The 16,412-nt window shown below is 39.7% G+C and overlaps 1 protein-coding gene across 3 annotated transcripts in view; it reads left to right on the top strand.

Moving 5' to 3' along the window:
• The first annotated feature begins 5,051 nt into the window (after window positions 1–5,051).
• Window positions 5,052–16,412, top strand: part of AASS (aminoadipate-semialdehyde synthase) — a 72,584-nt gene continuing 61,223 nt past the window's right edge. For all 3 annotated transcript variants that reach the window (XM_033192353.1, XM_033192354.1, XM_033192355.1), the window contains exons 1-2: window positions 5,052–5,188; window positions 14,991–15,215. In XM_033192353.1, the coding sequence (XP_033048244.1) occupies window positions 15,006–15,215 (210 nt within the window). In that variant the 5' untranslated portion in view covers window positions 5,052–5,188; window positions 14,991–15,005. The remainder of the gene's footprint in view (window positions 5,189–14,990; window positions 15,216–16,412) is intronic.

Consider the following 16,412-nt stretch of genomic DNA (forward strand, 5'->3'; position numbering starts at 1 on the left):
AAGCCACAGACCATTGGGAAGTTTTTTTAAAAACATTAGAAACGAATAAAAGTTGACCCTAAAAATGCCAAGAGGCTTGAAATTTTCTTGAATTTTTTTCAAGAAGGATTCCCTAAATATGACTAATGGTAGAGGAGGTAAACTAGGAATTAATTTTCTTTCCTTCTTTCATCTAAGTGTGGTGATTGTAGGGGAGAACAGTCCTGGTTGCAGGAAGTGAGATTTAGAATTACCTGTGGGTGGTTCCTGCTCATGATTTTGAATCATGATTTTTAAAAATTGATTGATTTTTAAATTCTTTTCAGGTAAAAAAGGTATGTGTTATTTCCAAGATAATATGGGAGTTAGGCAACAATAGTAATTGTCATTTAAAAACTTTTCTTTTCGAAATTACTTCTTATTTTGAATTTGTAATTTCTGCCTATAAGAATGTTCTATTTACAATAAGTAGAATAATTTATTAGGGTGAGCATATCATAGATGATATTGTAAATATTGCTGTTCATTTAAGAAATGCAATTAGTCTTGACGATGTCATCCATAGGTTCTTGGAAACTGTTACTTTAAGCAAAATGGCATACATATGTATGTAACAAAGCCATTTTTTCTCATCAATGTTATAACAAAACTATGTTGAATAAAATTATGTTATTCAAAGAACTGCTGCATGTTGCTTTGCTTAAAGTCACCGTTTCCAAGAACTTGTTGATAATGTTAAGTGAGGACTTACTGTATAAAATTTTGAGAAATAAATGGAACACATTTAGGAGCTTTCTGGATTTCTTCCTTCTTCTCCTCTCAAATACCTACTTGTTTTCTCTTTATAGAAAAACTTATTTAAAAGTGAGACTGGGTTCCAAATGCAATGAAAGGTGAGGGGGTGATAAAACAGGACAAATTAGTAAGCTTTAACATTAGCTCACATATATTAAGAACATGGCTCATTTAATCTTGACAACCCTGTGATGTTCTCCACTGTCCTGATGGGAGAAAGCGAGAGTTAAAGAGACAAAGTGACTTGCTAGTGAGTGGCAAAGAAGGGATTAAATCTAGGTCCCATTCACTCCAGTGCTCAAGTGCCAAACCACTACCTTTCAGGACCTCACAAGAAGAACCAGACTAAAGTAGAGAATGACCAGGGAAGAGAGAAAGTCAACGTAGGTGAGAGAAAGAGGCAGCCTGAGTGGCCTAGACTCAACTTTCCAATTTTAGGAGCATGGACTCAGCACCCAATGTGGATAGAAGGGGTCTCCCTTATTAAAAACGTTTGAGGGGTTGACTGCAGGAGCTGACTTGAGGGGTATCCAAGGTTTGTTTTTGTCTCTCATCTGTTATCCCTTTTCATTATAAAGAAATTTCTGAGATCTGTCACACTCATTACAACAAATGTCACCACACCAAAAAGTGTTCAAAATTCCTCATTTCAAGAACCAGTATTTCTCATGTGTATATTTTGCAAAATTTCTAAAGTAAAGCAAGAGAGAAGCACACTGAGCCTCAGGTCCTCGTTGAAGTCATGATGGTCCAGGGCCCTCTCCCAGCTTTTCCTATTTAGGAATTACATTTCAGCAGTTTTTCCATGAGTGTTCAATCATTTGCAGTGGGACTCACAGTGACCAGTCATACGATTCATTCATTTCAACAAGCAGTCACTGAAAACATTTTGTGTTGAATATTCTCCTTTGAACATTCTAGAATTTCTGTCCCTTTCTGCACCTGCTCTGCCCCCACAATGGGAGGTGACCTTTCTGGACTGCACTAACAATCTGGCTCTATTTATGTTCAATTAGTAGAAGCCACCAGCAGGAGATAAAGGGGCAGGAGGAGAGTGAAGTAAGATTATTCCTTCCCTATGGAAGAACAGGGGTCTGCAAACTATAGCCCAGAGGCCCTATCTGACCTGCAGCCTACTTTTGTAAATTAAGTTTTATTGAAACACAGCCACACATATCCATTTAAATATGGCCTATAGCTGCCTTTTACACTCCAGCCAGCAGAGTTGAGTAGTCATGACATGACAGAGATGGTATGATCTGTGAAGTCTAAAATATTTATTTTCTGGCCCTTTACAGAAAAAAAGTTTGTTGACCCCTGCCTTAGGTAGGTTCTTCTTCAGGTAGGATAAATCTTTTTTTGTTTGCTTTTGAGATGGAGTCTCACTCTTGTCACCCAGGCTGGAGTGCAGTGGTGCAATCTCTGCTCACTGCAACCTCCGCCTCCCAGGTTCAAGCGATTCTCCTGCCTCAGCCTCCCAAGTAGCTGGGATTACAGGTGCATGCCAACGCGCCTGGCTAATTTTTGTATTTTTAGTAGAGACAGGGTTTCACCATGTTGGCCAGGCTGGTCTCGAACTCCTGAACTCAGGTAATCTGCCCACCTTGGCCTCCCAAAGTGCTGGGATTACAGGCATGAGCCACTGTGCCCGGCCAGCAGGATTAATCTTTAGGCAGCTTTATTCCTGCCAGAAACACTACTGTTGGTTGAATGACACTCCCTAAAGCTACAGCTACAGCTATCATTACACTACAGGTAGAACTATTCCTGAGTTCTGGTAACTATTTCTTTCCCTGGCCCTGTTTAGGCCTACGAGTGATTGTCAATGTTGCTAGTCCCAGGGACTACATGACACATATACTGCCACTTTCCTTTATCCCTGCATACACTCAGTCCTTTTGTGTCTCCTAATTTACCCAGTTGGATTGTGCCACCTATTTCCTGCTGAGACCCCGACTGACTTATTACATGCATAGCATCGTACTAGAAGCAATGAAAAAAAAAAGAAAGAAAGAAAAGAAAAGAAGAAGTCCATGTACATATTCTTATTTTATGGTGGTGATGACAGGTGAGCTGAGCAATGTGAATAAGATAAATATGAATAACTATGACAAAAGGAAGACTGTGATAAGTACAATAAGAGAGGCCAATACACAAGGGAGAAGGGGAACAATCACATCTGGTTGAAATATTCAGGAAAGTTTTCATTATTTAAGTGGCATTGAGCTGAACCCCAAAGGGCTGGTTAGTTTTAGAAAGGTGCATATTTTTGTAAATTAGAATTACAGATAAAGGTATAACATGAGGTATTTGGAGGAAAATAAATAATGATTTCCAGTTTCTTTAGCGAGACACTTGACAGAGCACTTTGGCCATTATCTCATTTTGTTCTCATGACTCCAGGAAGTAGTTGCTATTATTAACCCATTAACAGATAGTGGAGCACAGGTTTTTTTAAAAAACTGAGTAACTTGCCCATGATTTACAACTCGAAGGAGAAAAGTAAGGATTCTTACATTCTCACCCACATGCTTAATCCTTAGGAAGATAGCAAGGCATAAATTGTGTTTCAGTGGTAGTTTCAGGCTGGTTCTGCTGCAGAAATAAAGCTAAGGTCATTGATTTTGGCCACATCTGAAGCAACTAACATTATGCGAAGAAGTTTGGGCTAATGTTCCACAAGTACTGGGTAGTCTCTGAGACTTTTTGCTTAGGCCAATGAGACAATTAGAGTTGTATGCTTTAAAAAAATGGTCTATGTTGTATATAAAAAGGGGTTTGAAGTAGGGTGATAGTAGTGGGGTTTTTAAAGGACAGTGTCAACACCAAGGGTAAGCCCAAGAGACCAGAGGAAGAACTGAAGTGACTGTGGCTTTTTAAGTCTGAACAGGTGGTGAGTAGGAAGGCAGTGATATTAATAACAGAGCAGGTAAACACAAAAGGGAAGGCTTTATTTTATTTTATTTTATTTTTTGAGACAGGGTCTTACTCTATTACCCAGACTAGAGTGCAGTGGCATGATCATGGCTCACTGCAGCCTCAACATCCCCCGGTTCAAGTGATCTTTCCACCTCAGCCTCCTGAGTGGTTGGGACTCAGGTATGTGCCACTACACCTGGCTTTTTTAAATTTTATTTACTTTTTATTATTTTTATTTTTAGTAGACACAGGTCTTGCTATGTTGCCAAGGTTAGTCTTAAACTCTTTGGCTCACTTGAGCCCAGGTCTCCAGCCTCAGTCTCCCAAAGTGCTGAGATTACAGGTGTGAACCACTACACAGCCTTTGGAAGACTTTCCAAAAACGATAAGGGATCGGATTTTGTAAATGTGAAGCTAAACATACGAAGAAAATTCTAACTCTACTTACAGATAGAATTCTAATTTGGGGCTGGGCACAGTGGCTAACACTTGTAATCCCAGGGCTTTGGGAGGACGAGGTAGGAGGATAGCTTGAGGCTAGGAGTTCCATACCAGTGGCCTGGTCAACACAGCGAGACCCCATCTCTACCATAAATAAATAATTTTCTCTGCAATTCGAGATATGAGTGGAGTCTCAAGAATGTTCTGGCTATTGTTGACATAAGAATTCAGTAGCTAAATACATCTATGGCAGGTATAAGAAGAGTAAGTGGTGGAGAAACTTGTAAAAACAGGAGGGAAGATTAACTTCTGACCATTGACTCCTTGGGGGAATCACAGTGGGCCTTCAGACGATTCTTCAGTTCCTAGTGCTGGGGATAGTGTCTATGAAATACGCTTTCCCCCTCCCTTCAGGCCTCCTACGTAGTTAGGACCTTTCAAGAACATTGGACATTGCCATATGCACATTAACACACTCAGATTTAATTTCTCAGATTCTCTGCTTGCTGGCTTCTAAAACTGTTGTAAGAACGGTTATCTGGCTTCATATGCTTGTGACAAGGCGGTGAAATGCTTTGAAAAGTGCCTATAGCTAAACAAACGTGAGGTACCGGCGCTCGCAACTTTTCCCCAGGAGATGTGCGCCTATATTTAGCGCGTAATGCCCCGACTATTTTCGTTGTTTTCCGTCCCCGCCGGCCTTCTGCCACGGACAGTTACAAATCTGGTTGGTAATTATGCTGGGAGAACTCGAAGTCCCAGCTAAGAACGCAGGTCGGAGATCAGAGAGGCAGAAGGACCTTGGGGCGGAGAAGGGGCCGGGCATGACGTAGCATCTGTCAGGCCGCCGATTGGCGGAGGAGAAGGTTGTTCCCGCAGGACGGCTGCTCATTGGCTACGGGAGGCAGAGGCGTGACGTCCTTAGAAGTTGAGCAAACACCTCCTACTTCCCGGGCTTCCATCCCAATTTCTGCTAGGAATTCGAAGCCTCCCCTGCAGCGACTCGGAAGATCCGAGGCGGCGGGAAGCAAGTAGGCGCCCCAGAGCGGACGAGGTGAGGAGAGGTCCCGGAGGAGAGCTGAGCAGACGGGCTGGTGGGCTCAGCCTATGAGATGCGCTGGAGATCGCGGGGCCAAACTCGGGCTGTCGCTGGGAGGGGCCCGGGAGCCTGGCCTTCGGGTCCTGGTACGGCGAGGCGACCTGGGCTGGGCCGATAGAAGGGAGAAGGCTGCGAGCATTCGGGCCTCACTGCGAGGAATGGAGGGAGAGCGCAAACGCAGAGCGTTTCACTGCAAGGAAGGGAGGGAGAGCGGTCAGTGCAGCTCCAGCATTTCTAAGTAGAAAGCCGAGAGATTGCAATTCGAATTTCTTTTCTTTCTTTTTTGGTGGATAGTGGTGGTGCTGTGGCTAGGGAATAAAGAACTGCTTAAGCTGTGGAAACAACGCCTTGTTACTTTTTGGACCGCGTGCTTAAACGGGACTTCTGGCTGAGGGGCGGTGGATGGAAATTTCGGGGAGGTTCCTTCCCCCTTCCCTCCCCACGCCCGGCGTAGACAAACTCTGATCACAAACTTCTCTCCTTGTCCATCTCGGGCTGCCCACTCTCCGAGACAGAGACCCATTCTCCAGCAAGGATCAGAGACGGGTGGAAGTGGGCGCCTTGCAAGTCTGGGTTTCCTGAACTCCTGAGCCCCTGCGGGGCTGTGCGGGCCATTGTGAGCGCTCGCGCGGGAGGGGGCGCCGGGAGAAGCAGTTTACCCACCCTCCTCCGTTGAATGGGGCTGAATGTCTGTCTAACCTGACAGCTTCAGAAGAAGAAATGTGCTTTTCAGACTGATTTCAGGGGAATGGGGTGTGGGGAGCGGGAGAGAGAGAGAAAGAGCGCGCGCGCGAGAGGAAGAATGAGTTAGTTCAGTAACTTGAACAAGGATTAACATTTTTTGATGTTGTGGGTCATCAGTGGGGAAGGTGCAGCTGTGAGATGTAGTTATACACAGTACGGAAAGGTCCTTGACTGAAAGACTGCGGCTTTCCAATACTTTATTTTAAAAACCCCAAAACACTGATGGCACTTTGGTGTTTCTAGGTTTGTGTATTTTGTCCCTTGCACTCCCCTCTTCTTTTTTTCCCACGAAGATGAGTGAATCTAGGGCTACATGACTTGACTGTGTAACCTGGTGGCCATTCTGCAAAGTGAGTTAGGTGGACAAAAATTGAAGCCGATTTACCAGAATCATTTTCCTACTCTCCAGATAATCATATTTGTTATCAGTCTCACTTGTTAATGATGATGGCATTATCAGAACTTTGGTTTATTTGTCACTGAATTTTTTTCTCACTAGTCCTTTAACAGACCTTGGTTCAGAATTTTGGAAATGATCTTTGGTGTGTAAGAAACCACCATTTAACAAAACATTTTCACTATTTTCATTTATACTTTTATTAATTTTCTCGTAGAAATAACATTACAAACAGTGGTAAGTTTTTTAGGTAAGGCCACAAAAGATTCTATGCAATTCATGAAATCATGGAAACAAACATTTGGAATGGGAAATAACCCCCAAACTTTATTACCACATTCATCTGATCTAAGGTGCCATTAATTGTAAGATGCATCCCTATATCACAGATGCTAAAATGTGTAAAAAAAAAAAATTGTCTTAAATTTGATGAAATACAACATTAAAATAGTAATTTATTTATCTTGAACATCCATGCCTAAAGTTGAAGAGAGGGCTTATTGGGCTCTAATTATTTTTTTTTCCAAAATAATATAAGGGTGGGGGATTAATATGGAGCCATCGTGAAGGCCTTACTATGGTGTGACAGAGGAAAGAAATGTTAGTGGCGGTTATGCTTGCTTTCGAGGAGTAGGCAAGACTGGAGGCTTTTTCTTTTCTTAAAATTTATTGTTTATGACACACAGCAATGCTCAGCACTTTATGCATACTAGCTCAATTAAATGTCACAAGAGCCCTAAGAGGTAGAGGTTCAGATGACTCTCATTTTGCACTTGATGCACAGACAGGTTAAGTTGCCAGCCAAGGTCACAGAGTAAGTTTGGCTGCCAAAGAACCCAGGAGAGAAACCAGTATTCCTTTGCGGTATCCATCTTCTTTTGCAGGCTCTTGGCTCCTGTTTCATGCTATTAATGCAGGTAGCACAGGTGAATGTCCACTCTTTCTTGATTGTGTTTTTGGTATTTTGTTTCCCTGTTTGGTGTACTTTAGCTGGAAATTAATAAGTCAGAGCGCCTATTTATGTTCTACATTTCTAATGTTTTTGTCATTCACAGTGTCCAGTCACTACTATGCTTAATAGAATCAGAATATCGGAGCCCGAAAGGGACTTTAGTATTATATTTTAGTCTGGGCAAGGAAACTGAAGTTGAGAGGAGGAACCCTACATCTAGTTATGTGTCCCAGCTCCACGTCTAAGTTTTCCCACTATACTGTACTATATTTCATAACATTCACTGATCTATGAGATCTTGGAAGAGAATAGAGATTTTTTTTTTTTTTTTTTTGCAGGGTTGGGGGGATGTGAGTCTCTTCTTATTCATGTGTCTATTTTGTTTGTTTTCTTGCTGCATAGGTCTTTATAATGTTTATTGAATTTGCTCATTCATTTATTCATTCTTTCTTAAAACACTTGCTGTTTTCCCATGTGCCTGTTATTGGGAATACAGAGATGAGAGTAAAACACAGTTCATACACATTTACAGTTTAGCAAAGAGACAGACAAGTAAGCAGATAAGCATTTTGGACTAGACTCCAATTTAGAACTAACTTTATATTCCATTTCAGTGAAGCTAAAATTATAAGCTACAGACCAGGAGAAATATGTGTCATGTTTATGGATAACTTTGAGTAGGTGATGGGCTGGGGAAAATATGAAAATTCTCAAACCACATTAATTAACACTAATAGACCTCCTCTCCCAAAGTCTACTATTTTCTTCTTAATCCGGTAAAGTATTTTATAAAAGATTCAACATGGAAGCATTAAAAGAATGTACCCACGCACTGGAAGTGAAAGTATGGAGACCAGTGTTAATGCAAGCCCAAGCTTAGTTCTAGCAAGCCTTGAAATGGGGAGCGATTTGGATTCGTTCTAGGCCACCATCCGGTGCTCTGTTAATTCTGGAACTCTTTTTAACCTTTCCAAAAAATATGGTTTGGATACCTAGTGTGGACCAAGACTCATAGCCATAGAGCTGCCACACTTATTTACAGACACCAAGGCTTCTTGAGAAACCATGGGTTTTAATATATACTTGTATTTCTTTTTTTTAGTTACTTGGAAGGGTGAATATAAATAATTAGTGCTGTTCATCCATGAACTTATTTTCTTCATCTAAAGACTACATTTCTCCATTCTTAGTCTCTCCATATTTAATCACAATGTATGCCTGATTATTGCAAATAATTTGTCATTGAGAAATCCCCCATGTGATTTGATAGTTTTGGTTTGAGTCACTGAATTATGCTGTAGTGAAGTTATTTTAAAGAGCTAAAATAGATGGACAAAGAGCACGTTCCTAACTGTGGGGATTGAAGTTGGAACATTTGGCCTTAATTTCTTCAGAAATGAATGTATGATCCTTTATACATATACCAATAGAAATGACAGGAATTAAGAGGAGCAATGCTTAGTTCATTCTTTTTTTTTTTGAAACGGAGTCTCGCTCCGTCGCCCAGGCTGGAGTGCAGTAGCGCAATCTCACTGCAAGCTCCGCCTCCCGGGTTCACGCCATTCTCCTGCCTCAGCCTCCCGAGTAGCTGGGACTACAGGCGCCCGCCACCGCACCCAGCTAATTTTTTGTATTTTTAGTAGAGACAGGGTTTCACCGTGGTCTCGATCTCCTGACCTCGTGATCCGTCCCCCTCGGCCCCCCAAAGTGTGGGGATTACAGGCGTGAGCCACGGCGCCCGGCAGCTTAGTTCATTCTTAAGTTCTTGTAATGCTTGTGCATTGTTTTGCTTAGGTAGGTGAACTGTAAGCTTAAAAAGTATTCTGATTGGGTTGGTGCTATGGGAAGGTTTGAAGAGACTTAAAGAATTTTTGCTATTTGATGGAAGACTAAAAAGCTCTATGAAAATCTCAGCTCTCTTCATCTACCCACTTCTCTTATAAAAAACTGCAAAAATTAAATACATCATTTGTGTGTGTGTGTGTGTGTGTGTGTGTGTGTGTGTGTGTTTTTTTTTTTTTTTTTTTTTTAGAGAGTCTTACTTTGTTTTCCAGGCTGGAGTGTAATGGCATGATCTTCACTTACTGCAAACTTCGCTTTCTGGATTCAAGTAATTTTCATGCTGCAGCCTCCCGAGTAGCTGGGACTGCCAGCATGTGCCACCACGCCCAGCTAATTTTTTGTATTTTTAGTAGAGATGAGGTTTTGCCTATTGCCCAGGCTGGTCTCGAACTCCTCAGGTGATCTGCCCACCCTGGCGTCCCAAAGTGCTGGCATTGTAGGCATAAGCCACTGTGCCTGGCCAAATACATCATTTTAAGGCATAAATACTGCCTGAAAAGTAGCAGAGAGAAAAATCTTGATTGAGTTACATTTAAAAAGTTACACCAATGAGAACAACAGACTATCTTATTGTGACATCCATTATGATAAGTCATTATAAAAATACATAATAGAGGCTTGGAAAATGCTTTCTATAAAACAGAAAAAATATTCCCTATTTCTATGGGCCTCACGATTCTTATTTGTAATACAAGATTTTAGATTACATTCTATCAAGCCCACTTTGACTCTAATATTGGGATAAAATCAATAATTAAAAATTCACCATCAGATATTGATCAGTACCATTTAATTAGATAAAACTAATCCTGAACATGGGCAGGGACTGGATTACTGCTTCTTTGTATCTTTCCCAAGTGCATCATGCTGTGCATATCTTAGGTAGCCCCCAGATATTTTTTGAATTAAAGAGAATCAAAAGCATTTGTCCCATATTCCATGTACAATTTTGATAACTCTATCAAGAGACTTTCAGGATTTCATTATAATTTAAATATTAGAAAATATTCATTCTATAAGCAAATGAGTAGTGGTTTTTATATTAATATATGTAATTGTACAAAAGACCAGTCTGCTCACACTCTGAAAGGACCTTTCTAACCACACATGAGATTCTCTGTCCTGAGAGTAGCTTTTCTTAAATATAATCTTTTATAAATACATTTTACAGAATCTGCTTTGCTTTGGTTACTCCATGTGATTTAGAATGATGGTGTACTCAGTGGCCATAGGACAGCTCATGGTCATTGAAAGAAAATAGTGGGATATGTATGGAGTGCTGAGCTCTGTCTTTGTGTCCTCCTCTCTCTCTCTCTCTCTCTTTCTCTCTCTCTCTCCATCATTTTCCTTTCCCTTTCCTGAAAAATAATAAAAAATACAAAGAACATTCAAGCATGTTCTTTCCTCTGATTCTCATGTTTTTGTTGCAAAGTTAGGTAATTAGTAAATTAAAAGATTAAGTCTTGCCCCTTGAGGGATGGAAAGATAAGACAGTATCATAGAGTATGTTCTCCTATTGCTACTGGGCAACTTTCACTATTATCTTCCTGTCTCAGTACATGGAAGTTCCTTCTTATCCAAGTTTTCACTTTTCATGGTTTCAGTTACCCACTGTCAATCTGGTCTGAGAAAAGATGAATAAAGTACACTAAGATATTCTGAGAGAGAAAAAGAGAGAGAGAGAGATGCCACATTTACATAACTTTTATTACAATATATTGTCATAATTATTCTATTTATTAGTTATTGTTGCTAATCGCTTTCAATGCCTAATTTATACATTAAACTATATCATAGGTATGTATGTATAGGAAAACACATAGTATATATAGGTTTTGGTACTATCAGAGAATTCAAGCATCCACTGGGGGTCTTGGAATGTATTACCACAGATAAGCAGGGGCTACTGTATCTGGCTGCAATTCACTATAATACTCCCATGACTTTTAGAGACATTTCAAATTCCTGATCAGTTTTAGGTAAATAAATAAAAGTGTGTACCTTAGTGGTGTTACGTTTTACAAAAACAGAGAAGAAATCTTTTGAGTTTCATTTTTATATTTGAAATGTTAACCTTCATGTAACAAAGGGAAGACTGTTACAATTTGTCAGAGGAAGGGTCTTGTACCCCACCCTTGACTGTGTGACACTTCTCTTTCTCTATTTTCCTCCTCTTTGTTCTTTCTAGCTCTTTCTTTCCCCTCTCTGCCTCCTGCTTTTCTACATCCTCCTTGCTTGTGTTACAAGCTGTTATCAGCAACCAACACTGTCGGGTAACCTCACTAGAGCTGGTGGTGAGTAAACTCCGATCTTCCCTCCTTCCTTCATTGAAGGCATTCCAGAAATATACATTGAATTTGCTTCCTGATATTCTTTAAAAATACCACAAAATCCAGGACAGAAAAAGCTAAAGCAGCCACCGTTGGCATTGCCATGAAATACTAGACACCTGCAGTGCAATTTGGAAATTATCACTGTTTCCTGTTTCTTGAAGACCTCAGGAGCAAATGAAGTGTGAATCTTGAAAGTTCTATTCTGAGACCAAGTTTTAAGGTTCAAGCAGTAATTAGCAGTTATACTAGAATCCAACTTTTTTTTCTAAGCACCCAGAAATCTAGAATTTGTCTTGGCAGGCACTCAGGAATTATTTTCAGTATAAAGCAGGAAAAGCAGTCAAGAGAGGCACCGCATGCTGTGGGAAGAACGCTAATTCACTGTAACTGTTGAAGGCAAAGCCATATATACGTATCTGATTTCTTTCTGAAACAAGAGTTGGCTGGAGTTAACAGCATGTGTTGGATCTATATGGTGTGAATCTGTAGCCTTTGGCAAAGAAGAGAAAATTCCAGGTGTTAAACATTAAACTAGGAATCCTGCTTCTGCTTAAAAGCAGCAGATCCTATATGACTCGAGTTCAGTTTCTTCATCTATAAAATGGGGATATGCATCTACTTAATAAGATTTTTGCAAGGAGGAAATAAGATGATGTCCATAAAGTGCTCAGCATAGAGCTTGGCATGTAATGCTTAATCAATGGTAACTACTGTTACATTTGTTGAAATTATGAAAGCTACAGAAATTATGATTTAAGCCTTCCATGCAAAAAGTGAAAGTGAAAGTAGCATCCCAAATAAACTGAAGCTCAGTCCCAAGCACTTCTGTCTTTTTCCCTAGTCTTCCAAGGTAGTTGGCCTTTGCAAGTATATATGTGTATGTTACGTGTCTGTCTGTGTTTGTGTCTGTGTTTGTGTCTGTGTTTGTGTCTGTGTCTGTGTCTCCTGCTTTCCTGCCCTATCCCAGACAAAGAAGGTGGAGGGAGAAGGAGCCGGGATTGTTACTGAGTGATGGATAAGTGAGGTTAAATTTCAAGTTTGGGCTAGAGGGGAGGGATTAAATTATCTGCACATGTTCCTCCTGTTGGAGTCAAGAATTTCGATTCATAATAAAAGTTACAGGGTTATGTAGTCATCTGTGAATTCATGAAACACAGCCCCTGCTGGGAAGATGGGACCGTTTCTGGACAGGTGTGTGTGTTCCAAGGAATCAGTCTTTGGAATTGATCTTGTTAGGAACTAAGGGATTCAGGTTCTACGGGACATTGCAGTTTTTCTTTTAACTGCGAGAAGACTGAATGTTATGAGTTTGGGATTGAGTTTAATGCAGTCTATTTTAAAAACAAAATCACATGAATAAACAAAAGATTAAATGCAGTATATAACAATGGTTTACTGAAATGTTGATAATCTATTTTGCATGCATATTTTGCCCAGAGTAAATGCCTGAATTCCTAATCATCAGCAGTTTCTCTTGCTATGTGCAGCTTTCTTTTTTCTTGGCCATCTTCCCAAAGTCTTCTTAGCTGGACTCTTTGCTGTTTGGTCTGTTCTCTGATTCTGTTGTAAAGTGTCCTATACATTTACTGTCTAGGTAGCAAGTAGTTGTTTGCCCCCAGGAAATGTACTTGTGTGCTTAATTGTTTGGTCAAGTCTTCACCATCCATCAGGTTGGTGCTCTTCCAAGATTGCAGTCTGATGTAAAAGAAATATGTTTCATGCAGACTTTTCTATATATGTTAGCAATGATGGGTAGGAAGTTCTAGAAGGTATAAAAATCATTCAATCCTTATATTTGGCTGCCAACTTTACATGGAAAACTAAGTTTTAGCATTCAAATGATCCAGCAAATCATCATCTGAAATGACATTTGGCTACAAAATGTAGGTAACCATTTGAAGATGGATAGAATACTGTTAAATCTGGATATTTATGCCTTAAAAATTTATATAAGATTTATTCTGCATAGGACTAAATGAACCTGCATATAAAAATTAAGGAGCATCTGGGTGAAAATAAAATGTTTGCTAGTGTCACTTTAATTTCTTTAATTTGGTTAAAAGTATTATTTCCAGTGTATTCTATGCTTCCTCCAGCTGAGGGATAAAAGAACTGCTTTTAGTAGATTATATCTTTCAGTCATTCTCTCCTTCATGTGTAGTCCTGGTTCTGAGACTAGGGGGACAAGACACTTTTTGTACCCAGAGAATGCTGCTTTGAGTAGAGTTTATTCATGAGAATGTACCTTGCCTACCACTTTGAGAGAAGCCCATTACATTCATCATAGTAAGCCTTTTGTAACTATTTCTTGATGAATTACACAATCTTCTCACTTGAATAGCAGTCAGAAAACTGGTTGAGGCAGGTCGGGGTTTAATACAACAGTAGGAGCCATGGTATGGAGAGGAAACCCAGGAAGAGGAACTGGCATGTTTAGAGCAACAAAGGGAAACAGAGAAGGTGAGGCTGGACTCTGTGGTGGAAGCAGAGTGATTTAACACTGCTTCTTAAGCTTCTAACACCTATGGTGAAAGAATAGGTTTGTTTGGTTGATTGGTTTTCTTAAATTTTGAATCTATTGAGGACCAATACTTTTGTAAAATTCAGTAACAATAAATTACTAGAAAAAATGATCTTGTGGCCTGACATGGTGGATCACCCCTGTAATCCCAGTAATTTGTCATCAAATTTAAAAAGAAATTAGCCAGGTGGGTGATGTGCATCTGTAGTCCTAGCTACTCAGGAGGCTGAGGCTGGAGGATCACTTGGGAACAGGCTGTAGTGAGCAATTATCTCACCACTGCATTATAGCATTGACAGAGTGAGGCTTCATCTCTCAAAATAAATAAATAAATAAATAAATAAATAAATAAATAAATAAAAATGATCATGTAGTATTAAGGCTTCTAAATGCTTACTTTCTATTTATGTACACATCTCTCTGTGAACCAGTTTAAAAAAAAAAAAAGAAAAAACAGTTCACTGACACTGGGCTGCGGGGCACACTGAGAAACCCTTGTTTTGAGAATGGGAGCTGAATTGGAAAGAGATTGGCACTAAATTGTGAAGAGCCTTATATACCATTATAAGGATTTCAAACTTTATGCCATCAAAATTTGGACCAATCTGAAAGTTTTGCTCTTTATTATCTTCCTGGATTTGCACGGTAAATTAATTTATCTAAAACTTTTGTGTGAATAGATGTTTGATTAAATGTGTATTTAAAAAGCTATTTTAGCTTAACAGTTAGTGTCACATATGTTGCTCTATACTTTTTAAAATTTTGTAGTTAAATAATCTTGCTTTTGAAAACTTGGCTTTATTTGGGTAAAGGAACACTTGACATCCAGTTTTCCCTTCCCTCTTCTCTACCTTGTGTCTGTTTTCAAAAGAGCGGGTTGTATTTTACTGCAGATTTCTCAGGAGACCAGAACTGATCTGCCAGCCCTGCTGCCTTTTGTTGTTCTGCTCTTTACATTGCCTTTACAGTCACCAGGTGTCAAGATGCTGCGAGTCCATAGGACTGGACTGGGCAGGCTGGAGGTCAGCCTCTCCAAGGGTCTTCACCATAAAGCTGTGTTGGCCGTCCGGAGGGAGGATGTGAATGCCTGGGAGAGAAGGGCCCCTCTAGCTCCCAAGCACATCAAAGGCATCACCAATCTGGGATACAAGGTCTTGATACAGCCTTCGAATCGACGGGCCATTCATGATAAGGTGAGCATTTCCAATGTTTAAAATATGTGAGAAAAAAGTGAACCTGCATATGAAAATTAAGGAGCATCTGAGTGAAAATAAAATGTTTGCTAGTGTCATTTTGATTTCTTTACTTTGGTTAAAAGTATTATTTTCACCCTATTCTATGCTTACTCCAGCTGAGGAATAAAAGAACTTACTTTTAGGAGATGATATTTTTCAATCATTCTCTCCTTCATGTACAGCCCTGGTTCTGGGACTAGGGGGACAAGATTCCATTCTTGCACCTAGAGGATGCTGCTTTGAGAATGCACCTTGCCTGCCACTCTGAGGGAGGCCCAGCATGTTCATCATTCCACTTGCTCTTCAAAATAATGTTATGGTATAAGTTTGACTCTCATTCCCATTTTAGCAATATACATATATACGTATACTTTTCCTTTCCTGAACCATTTTAAAGTAAATCACAGACATAATTCAATGTGCATCTCCTCAGAATAAACCATTTTTTCTACATAACTACAATATTATTTTCATACCTAAGAAATTAATAATTCATAATATCATCTTACATAGTTCAAATGTTCAAATAGTTCTATGTTCAAATTCCCCATTGGCTCAAATGCCTTTTATTTTAATTGAGGCTTAATGAAGCTTTATTGCATTTTATCATTATGTGTCTTTAGTTCTCTCAATCTAGAACAGCACATCCCGTTCTGATTTTGTTTCAATGATATTGATATTGACATGGACTCTTTTTTAAAGAGCCCAAGACTTACAGAGTGTCCTCTACTGGGCACAAATAATCTGGTTGTTTTCTCGTGATTAGATTATATTCTAGTTATATTCTATATATTGAACGTAAGTCATATATGTTCTTCCCATCGTATCACATCAAACCCACAAAACATCAGGTCGTCCCATGGTTAGCAACATGTGGTCACTTGGTTGAGGTGGTTACAGTGAGAGCTCTTCATTGTTAAACTCTGTTTCATCCTTTGTAATTACTGAGTCATCTGTGGTATGGTATTTTAAGTACTGTGATGTTCGTATTCCTCAATAACTTTACAACTAATCATGTTAGCCTCCATTGATAATCTTTGCCTGAATCAGTTTTTACATGGAGACTTGTGAAGTGATGCTTTTCTAATTTTTTATCATTCCCCTAAGTTTGTTTGCTGACATTCTTCTTTAGAAAAGAGGTTTTCTTTTCTTTCT

This window comes from Trachypithecus francoisi, unplaced genomic scaffold, assembly GCF_009764315.1.
Source record: "Trachypithecus francoisi isolate TF-2019V2 unplaced genomic scaffold, Tfra_2.0 Lachesis_group4, whole genome shotgun sequence".
Taxonomy (NCBI): Eukaryota; Metazoa; Chordata; class Mammalia; order Primates; family Cercopithecidae; genus Trachypithecus; species Trachypithecus francoisi.